The sequence below is a fragment of the Lepidochelys olivacea genome, assembly GCF_965140295.1.
Source record: "Lepidochelys olivacea isolate rLepOli2 genome assembly, chromosome: 2".
Taxonomy (NCBI): domain Eukaryota; kingdom Metazoa; phylum Chordata; order Testudines; family Cheloniidae; genus Lepidochelys; species Lepidochelys olivacea.
In genome coordinates this window covers 252690280-252700604 of record NC_140412.1, presented here as the reverse complement: position 1 = coordinate 252700604, position 10325 = coordinate 252690280, and the positions used below count along the sequence as shown (strand labels likewise).

General features: G+C 43.2%; 1 protein-coding gene across 1 annotated transcript; it reads left to right on the top strand.

The window, feature by feature from the left end:
* Positions 1-592: 592 nt before the first annotated feature.
* Positions 593-5402, top strand: EN2 (engrailed homeobox 2; the record flags this gene model as incomplete). The annotated part of the gene is made up of 2 exons (XM_084618321.1): positions 593-1487; positions 5086-5402. Exons 1-2 carry the CDS (start codon positions 908-910, stop codon positions 5400-5402), a joined length of 897 nt encoding a protein of 298 aa, XP_084474447.1. The 5' UTR covers positions 593-907.
* Positions 5403-10325: the final 4923 nt, after the last annotated feature.

Sequence of the window (10325 nt, the reverse complement as noted above, 5' to 3'; positions counted from 1 at the left end):
AAGGGGGGGCTGCTGCTGTCATTTACTAGAGTGCTACTGTATCACGTGTGGAAATGCCTCCTCTGCCATTGGCCAAAGGCACGTGTCTAGGATACCGGGCTTGCAACGTCACTTGAGGGGCTCTATTAAAAATAAGAACAAAAATCCAGAGTGAAAGTATTTCAGGTTCAGTTTAAGTGGCTTCTAAATTTATACCCAAACTATAGCGAGACCGAGAGAGATTTTTCCTAACTCCTGCCATGTAACCTGGAATATTTTGTTCAAAGAGGGGAAAAGAGAGAGAGAGAGGGAGAGCTGCCTTGCTTGTACATATGTCTCTGTGTGTCTCAGCCTGCGTGTGCTGGGCGGTGTGTAGGGAGAAATATACACCCTCTTCTAGAGTCTCTCTCTCAAAGCAGATGTGGCAGCACTGACATTTTTATTATTCTTTTTATTTTTCCCCTTGAAGGATCTTCACGATTTTTTAGGATACTGTTGGCATCTTTTTTCTTTTAAAACCCAGGAGCTGGAGAAGAGAGATAGAGAGAGAGAGCGAGAGAGCGAGAGCTAGAGCGGGGGTGGGTGGGGGGGGCGGAAAGGGTTGTTAATGAAAGTCCTAATGATGAACACATTTTGGGGGAAGGAATGCACTGGTTTGCAGGACTGAAAGGCTAACAAGCGGAAGAAAGAAAGGAAAAGAAGGGGGGAAAGAAGGAGGATTTAAAACCAACGTTTTGGGTGAAGTTCGAGCACCCCCGAGGCTCTGATTTCGCCAACTCTGGATTTTGAGCATCATTGGAACTGAGTGGAGCCAGGGAACGAACAAACAAACAAACAAACAAACACACGTTTTGTCAAACCCACTCGCTCTCACACAAGGAGGGGTGGGGGCTCGAAACGAGAAGCATCTGGGGGTTTGTCCTACAGCATGGAGGAGAATGACCACGGTCCTAGGGAAGATTCACTGGAGCAGCAGCAGCGGGAGTCCAGCGGCGGCAGCAGCGATGCGGAGCCCAACAGGAGCCGGGCGATGATCCTGCCCGTGGTTCTGCAGGCGCCTGGGAATCACCAGCACCCGCACCGGATCACGAACTTTTTCATAGACAACATCCTGAGGCCGGAGTTCGGGCGGAGGAAGGAAGGGGGGACCTGCAGCAGCGGAGGCGGCAGCGGCAGTAGCCCGGAGCAGCTGCTCTTAGCCGGCAGGGAGAACCGCCGGAGTCCCTCCACGGCGCCGGGGTCTGGGGGGCAACTCAGCGGCGGAGGGGGAGGCTCGGCGGGCGAAGGGGAAGGAGGCTCCAAAGCCCTTGCTCTCAATGGGGGAGCCAAGAAAGGAGGCGACTCCGGGGCCCTGGAAGGAGCCTTGAAATCGCGGGGGCTCAGCGGCGGCGATCTGTCTGTGAGCTCGGACTCTGATAGCTCCCAAGCCAGCTCCAACACCAGTAACCAGCCCATGCTCTGGCCAGCCTGGGTTTACTGTACTAGGTACTCGGACAGGCCTTCTTCAGGTAAGACTTCTCTTCAGACGTAGCCTAGCACTGGCCAGGAGCCCGGCCTGCCCTTCCCCTCACCCCCTGGCTTCACTTCCCATTTAACAGGCTGTTTTCCACCAAGCCCCTCTCCCTCTCTCTCTATCAACCAACCATTGAATCAGTGAAGCCTAGGCTGATCTTTCCACATGGTTCTTCAGAAAATATTTGGTTGGTTGAAAAGCGACGAGAAAAAAATACAGTCACCCAAATTTAAAAAAAAAATCGTAGAGAGACAAGTTTTTTGTTTGTTTGTTTGTTTTTAAACGTATTTAAATATAATGAGGATATGGGGATGTTTTTACTATAGGCAGATCAAAATGAAAGCGGATAAACTGGAAAATAATTCCTCCTGTCTACACACACACACACACACAAAGCGATCAGCAGTTAGCTTAGCTAGATCTTAAAACAGAGAGGGACGGTGCTAGGTTGGGGATCTGGTTTTTGGCATGGTATTAAAAAGAAAAGGTGGGAAAGAAGCCATTAAAGCTCCTTCTTTGAACTCCACGGAGATCCTCCAAGGAATCTGCCCATCATCTCCTTTCGAGTAAAATCCCAGGGTTTGTTTGGAGGGTGAGGAGTGGAATTCATATATTCAGCTGCCTGTCCAATAGGCCTTGCATTGTACATTTGCAAAACCCAAATATTTTTATTGTTTTAAACAGGCCCCTATCTCACCGCTGTCTCCTTTCTCTATTTTGCTTTCTGTAATTTTCACACGTGTACTTTCGTTCAGATCTTTAAGGGAATAGGAAAGATTTCCAGAGGACGAGGAAGTTATTTCAGAGGGTCTGGGAAAGCGTGCCTACTGGAGTGAGATTTCAGAAGAAACTCCTGAAATTCTCGTTCTGAAGAGGTTTAAAACCCACAGGGTGAATTTCCTTGTTTTAATGCAGGGAAAGCAGGAGTAGATCTAGGGTTCCCCCCCTTCTTCTTTTTTAATCTATATTCAAAAGAATTAGAAACCTCTTTAAAATACAGTTTTCCAGGCTGTAAACCAGAATTAAAAAAAAAATCTATTCACAAAAAAGTATTTTCCAACAGCGATTAGCCAGTCCCTTCCCCCACGTCCACCCCAAACTGTTGTACAGTTGAAGAGAGGAATGTAGGTTGGATTTAAAATTAGTTTGTAATAAATGGGAACCAACTCTTTAGCTCCAATATTCCAGTCTGAACTGAAATTTACTCCATTGTTCTCCACTCCTCTCCTTTGTTAATATTTAATTAACATATATCCTCACAATGGCACAGGCCAGAGAGAGAACCCTCGCTGGTGGTGTGTAGAATAATATTAAAGAGAATAAATAAAATAAAAAATAATAATTAGGATCGTTCTTTACGCGACATTTGAGCCACTCAAAATGCCAACTTCTCCCCCTGTTACAATGCCAATAAACGTTTGGATTTCTGTATTATCTCGATGTAATGCAAGAAAGAGGGTTTCTTAATTCTGTTTAGGAGATAAAATATAAGTAGATGTTATTGCTTCTCGATACACGTTACACTTTTCAGTAGCGAAGCCATTCCTGGGTTTAAAATAGCTAATTTAACACGTTTGTATTTTTAAAAATCCCAAAGAAATTGTAGCAGTTGCAAGACACTTTTTCTGAAGATGTGTTTTGGGTAAATACAGAGAGAGAGACTGCGGGGCACACTTACAGAAAGGGACAGAATTACACCGTAGCCCTGGACAATTTAGGTTTCCTAGACAATGATACAGACAGAGAAAAGAGATGAGATCGAGAATCCTTAGCAAAACCGGAGAGCGGGGTGGTTCTTTCTACAGTATTTGTTTCTTTTTATTTCGAGCACAATGTGAGGGTCGATTTGAAGCAAAGAGAAAGAACAAAGGTTGTTTTTGTTTTTTTTTAAAGCTGAAGGTTATTTTTAACCAAAGCCTTTGGAGCTGGGCTAGTTGGTTATGGAAACGTGGCACTAAACTAGAAAAAAACAAACCTGCCCCATGGGCGTAGAGGCAGAAATACGTAAATTAAAATGAAAATCACAATACACCAGCAGCCTAGGAACTATTGATGCAAGAATCCCCGTTACAAACAGGGCTCTATTTTCATTTTGAATACCTTGTGGGTAATAATTAGGGCTTTTAAATAGATGTATATACAATAGAATGGGAGGCTGCAGAGGGGGAATTGTAATTTGGAAGATGGTTGACACTTCCCCGAGCATTGTGGTCATTATGTGGCCTATTTGCGCTGTATATTATATCTACTAAAGCTGGGAACTAATCAAGCCCAGTGTATTCCCATTTTCTCTTGTGCAGGGTAGATCCACTTCCTGGCTGGCTTTGTCAGTCATATTTCAGCCTGTGGCAGAACCCATCTTCTGCCCTTTGAGTGACTTGTCACCAGCCAGAAGAAGCCTTTTTTCTTATTGCTTTAAACCCTCGGGTTTAGGTGCTGTTTACAGTTTGCTAAGTGCGGTAATGCTCACGTGTCCCTGTTCTTTTAGGGATCTGACTTTTACAGACACCGTTTGGATGCCAAAATTAGGATCATGTGTAAAATTTCAACTGACCTGGTCCCCTCTGGGAGAGGGGTGTCAGGAAGCTCGCGTGGGCCGAGCAGAGAGCCCTTCCTGCAAAGTGTAACACAGAATCAAGGGGGGGGGGGGCAGAGAGAGAAAGAGAGCCACAGATCGCTGAAGCTGGGATCGCTTCTCCCCTTGACAAAATATCCACTCACATACCCAATTCTCCACAGATTAGAGGCCATCGACAGTAGCATTCCCCCAAGGAAGGACTTCCAGAAATGGAGCTGGCAAATACACACCAGCATTACCCTGCGGCTTCCCACAACTCGCCGCAGCCCCACAGCCTCCACCCCAGGGATGCGGACTGGGTCCTTCTTTGTGGGGCGTTCGAGCGGCTGCCCCAGGCGGAGGAGAGTTTAAGTCCCAAAGATGGTGGTTAAAAAGGAAACAATGAACTTGGGTGGATGTGACTCTGATGCAATAGCCAAGCTGTGGAAAGTGGCTTTTGTAGAGGTGTTTAGGCCTGTGCCTGCCTCCCTCCTGCCCCCGCTCCCTTCTTTCCCCTTTTTGCAAGAGGCTCTGGGGTCCCAGGCATCAGCTCCCCTTTGGTCACCAGACTGCAGACCCCGAATTCCTCTTCCTCGCCAGGCACACAACAGACTCATGTCTGCCCCACTGCCCCCCCCCCCCGCCCCAGGCATTCAGTGAAAGGGGGGAGGGGAAATCTCTCTCTCTCTCCTCGCAAAGGTTGATCTAATGACTTCAGTTTGAAACTCTCAAGCCAAAGCAAAGCGAAAAGAGGCGAGCAAGGCCTTCATGCCGTTCAGTGTCCGGAGCTCCTGGCTGGGCACAGAGTGCCAAGTGGCACCCATACTAATGACCTCAAGTCCTCAAATTTCTTTGAGATCATTCCTCCCGCCCCTCCCCGCCCAATAATCATAAGATGTTGCCCTTTAAAACCAACCAACCAACCAACCTCTCACTCCTGGACACCCTTCCCAGTCCCCCCCCCCTCCGCCCCATCACTTCTCTGGCGTGTGTTTGTGTGTGTTTCTTATGATTTTTGTTTCGCCCTGGCCCTTAGGCCCCCGGTCTCGTAAACCAAAGAAGAAGAACCCCAACAAAGAAGACAAGCGTCCCAGGACAGCCTTCACTGCGGAGCAGCTGCAGAGACTGAAAGCGGAGTTTCAGACGAACAGATACTTGACGGAGCAGAGGCGGCAGAGCCTGGCTCAGGAACTCAGCCTCAACGAGTCTCAGATCAAAATCTGGTTTCAGAACAAACGAGCCAAAATCAAGAAAGCCACTGGCAACAAGAACACCCTGGCGGTGCATCTCATGGCACAAGGACTGTACAACCACTCCACCACATCAAAAGACGGCAAGTCAGACAGTGAATAGAAAGGGGGCCGGGGAAAGGCCGGGGAAGGGGGGGGGGGCAGTTTTCAGTCAAAGTTTATACAATGCAATAATTTAATTAAAAAAATAAGGGCCAGTGTATAAAGATTATACCAGCATTAATAGTGAAAATATTGTGTATTAGATATAATTCTGCAATATTCTATGTGTATATAATTTACAGGTAAGGTGTAAAAATCCAAAATATCTGATTATAAAATATTTTTGATTTTGTTTTGTTTTATTTTGGTTCTATGGAGATTTTAGATGGTATCTTTATGGATTTTTTTAATGCTTAAGTTACATTTTTTATAGACTTAAGCGCTGTTTTAATGGACATTGGACACTGGTTTTTTGAAATTCAAAAAAAATTAAAAACAATTTTTTGCTGAAGTCCAAAGATTTTTATTGCTGCATTTCACAGGACTGTGAGCCGAATAAATAGTTCTCCGGTTTGTTCGATGAGTTTTACCATTATTATTTTTTTGTGTTTGGCTTTGGGGATAGAAAACAACCATCTAATTAAAAAAAAAAAAAAACGTAACAGGGAAAGAAACCCCAAGGCATTGTATTAACAAAAATGTCCAGGATCCTTTCTTTCATTTGCCCTCACTTCTTCAGTCCGCGGGGCTCAATCAAAGGCTAGGGGGTGTACAGGACTCTGAGAAAGCTGGCCAGCAAGGGACGGGGGAGATCAAGGAGTTCATTTGGTGCTTCGTTGATTTTTTTCCCTTCCTCATAGCTTGGTTGGAAAACTTTTGAAGTAAACATCACAACTTCCGGGTGTATGGCATAGGAAGCGAACAAACAAAACCACCCTTTTCCATAGGAAGGAGACTTTTCTTTTGGGTCTTTGCCGTGCGTGTGTGCGTGCAGCTAGCCTCATCTATGCACCCCCCCCCCCCCACACACACACTCATCTGTACAAACCTGCACAGATCCCTTTGCCCGTTCGTGCATCGCATTTTGTAGCTTAGGAGCTGCTTCTCTTTCCCCCTGGAAGGCGTTGTCCTTAGGCTGGCGGGCAGCAAGCAGCCTGGGATGACTTTTGCAAAAGGCTCTGGTTTGCCTTGGACAAATGGACACCAGGCCGCAGTGCAGAGCTGCTGGTATTTGAAGCTGGGGGGTTCCGAGCGCCGGCTTCCCAAGGACAACACAGGGTTGCAGCGGGTCTTGGGAGGAACAAGTTCTCGTCAAAATCTGACTGAGAATTGGTGGTCTTCCGGTGGTATAAATTAGTAGACATACCTTTAAGCTCTCCTGCTTGTATCACTGCTGTGTATACAGGATACTGACTGCAAAAATGCTTATCATGGCTATTGGATTATTGGACTTATACAACTTATTGGGTAAAAAACTGGTAAACCCATCAACTGTGACTCTTAACTGGAAAAAACAAATCAGACTGAACAATGACTATATAAAAAAAAAAGCATCCAGAAAGCCTCTTCCTGTCCCATTGCCTCCACACCGGCAGTTTTGGCCCAGGAAAAGACCAAATCAAGAGGGACTGGGGGAAAGAGAATTGGGGCACTTTTTTCAGCACCACCGACCTCTCTTATGCAGGACGAGTAACCCGTAAGAAGGGAAGGGACCTCTCATGCCCTGTTTTGGTCAGAAAGACGGAGGAGCCCACCACAAGCAGTGGTATTTGATTTTGGAAAAATTAGTAGCCTAATATCCAGTGACAAATATCTGTCAGTCTAGAATATGGGGCAGGTTTTAAATCAAGCATATCTCTTAGACTGAACAGTAAATACGAAGGGGCAGTCAGTGTAAATAAACATTTCTTGGCATTTGGATTTTGGTTTGTTTATTTTCCCCCTTGCAATTCTAGTTTCTGATTTGAAAATGTGGCACCGTATAAACTCAATCTTTTCAAGGTTTGTAGGGTCCTTTTAAGAGTTCTCCCAGTTCTAGATTTACCACCCCCCCTCCCGTCTGGAATAAAGTGTCCAAAATGTTGGCCAGGGCCACAAGGCACCCCGCGTGGGTGTGTATTGTACAATAATTCAGGACTGTAGTCTCCTTGATGATTGAGGGTGAACTTATCGCTTTGCCTTAAAACTTCTTTATTTCACAGCTATAATAGACACTCATTGTACATATTAGTATACACGTTAAAAAAGAAGCAAACTATAAAGTAAAAGCTGTAATTTTAAATTCTGTGAATAATCATCAGCTGCTTAGGAGACAGGATTAAATGACATTGCCTTTTAGCAAGAAAGCAAAGATTTTTTTCAGTTTATAAAACGTGCATTTTACAATTGCAGTATCAAATATTTATAATCTTATGAAATATGAATGTTTCTATTTACAACTGTGGTCTCAAAATTGTGAACATTCTCACTGCATTTTGTGTGTTTAAATTCTCGAAGATTGCATTAAATAAAAACACTTTATTATGAAATACACAACGCGTGACTTAAAACGTTGGAATTGTGTTTTATATACAGAGAGAGACAGAGTCCTTCAACTGTACTTCTGGGTAATGAAAGAATTGTACTGGAGCCCAGTTTAAAAGTACTAAGTGGACTAAACCATTTCTATGGGTGTGAATAGCAATTTACTAGATGGACAATTTTGCAAACAGACGTTTAATCAATTTCTTTGAATAATTAAGAAACTTTTGATGATTCACATAAAAATGAAGTGAGGGCAACCAGCATCGTTAAAATGATCGCAACTTTAAAGTGATCAGCATTCGTTATATAAAATATTTTAAAAGAAAACGTATTTAATCGCATACATTGTCAACAGGTTTCTATTTTCAGACTTTAAGATAAATATCCAGTTGTGTGATGTTTGGAAAACAACTCTTGTAAAAGATGTTCCCAACCTAAAATTATACAAACTGGTAAACCTGAATCCAGCTCTAGTAATGTAATGTAAGTAATGACAATACTTCAATGTCTTAATTTTTTAAAGAATTGATAACCCTGTAAACCTTGAAAGTTGCAGTAAAGGTAGTACGATTTGAGGACAGCTGACTAAGACTGATAAACAAAGTGGTGATTTGCTTAGATGCAACAGTATGCACAATTTCTCCAAATACTTAAGCCTATATTTTTCTTAAATAGGGCTAATTTAGGAAAAAGGGGTTTAATGTCCAGCATCTTGTTATCAGAACTTGTTCCTGCTGTAAGAAATTTAACACAAACTTTTTTTTTTTTTTTTTTTTTTTTTTAGAAATGGCTACTGTGGAAAATATTCTCCCACAGGCAAATGTCTCCATTGATTTAGACAATGTCTAAGAAAGAAATTATTCCAGTGTTCCACAAGTCTTGGCCATTCTTTTAGCCACCTTCAGTCAGTAGAGGTTTGAACTGTATATGGGCAACCAATTATTTGTAACAGAAGGAGAGACTGTAAAGCTTTCACTTAGGAAGCAGGATTCTGGATTTAGATTTTGCAAAACTTCTTGCATGTGTCTTTGAAAGGATTTTTATCAAACTAAGCATTGAGGCAGATGAATTACAATCTTGGGGGAGAAAATAAGTGTTGGCTGGAATTAAGAATTGCTACTAAAGAGCAGTTTAGATCTGAGCTGAAAATAGCTGCGTTTGTCCAATTTAACAAAGGAGTAATGTGTCTGTTATATATCCTCTACAAAGGGCCAGTTACACCAGGGCATTACTAACGAAGTCAATGGGGCTTCATTAGAAGAGGATTTGGCTCATCTTTTAACTGTGTAAAGGGACACACTTTACACCTGTCTTACACCAGCTTGCACGTCAGGCGATAAATTGTGCCACCAATGATCTCTTTAGAGGATACATTCACGAAACTGCCGGTCACAGGATATGTATTTAGTTTTAGGAAAAAAAAAAGTGTAGGGCTAACTTTTCATGCCCTCATTTTAAGAGAGCTAGTAAGTTCCACAAGAAATCAGCAAGATCGGGAGCAGACAATGTCTTGATGCAGCCTGGATTGTATCCAGTCCATAATGCAGAATATCTGCAGTAGGCAATAACCGTTCTGTTTCACAGAGGACATAGACCCTAATTTTTATACTGCAACCCCGCCCCGCCCCCCCATTTGTATAAAGGCTTTAATGACAAGATACATTGGCTACAATGTCGGCTTTACTCCGCCTTTTACATATTTTTCACATATTGGTTGTTTCAGTCCACTTACAAATGAGTATTTAAAAACTAAAGCAAGCAGCTCCCTGCTGTGTTTGGCCTTACAGCCCAGCTACTTTAGTCCTGGTTATTTTTAAATTTGAAATTAATTTGACAGAAATAGATACCGTCCAAACCTATCAACAAATACACCGCTATCTAGGTAACAACCTTCCGTTTGAAAGAAATCACCCAAGATTCTGAGAGTCCCTTTACATATTTTATGATGCATGCGAGAGTACAAACTATCTGTTCTTATATATAGTGTGTGGAGGGTGGGGTGGGGGGGGGTAAACAGGGCAGGAGCATATTCACAGTATTCATGCACACTGAAAGCAACATGCACACAGAGTTCTACTGTGTATGTTGCGTATATTGGAAGTGAGCGTCCATCTGCACACATGCATACGCACTAGTGCCAGTGACTACAATTTCGACTGGCGTGAACGTTTGCACTCCAGATTGGAATGGATTTCTTCTTGCCCTAGCCAGATGTTAGGTATACTCACTAAAAGATACGACTAATGTGTTTTAAACAGATAACGTGGTATATAGTCACACATAAGAAAGTGTTCGCAGAATCACCACGCAAATACATTTACACCCTATTTGGACCCTAAACATCCAATTACATGCAAGTAAATAACCGCATTTTTTGCCAAGGAAATGTTTTCACAAGCAAAATATGTATAAGCACTAAAATCTGCGCAAAGTATAACTCCACCGTATATTGCACATGAAGTTCAAACACATAGCCAAGCACTATCTATGCAAATGCCCTGGCCGTTTATTGGGTAATGCA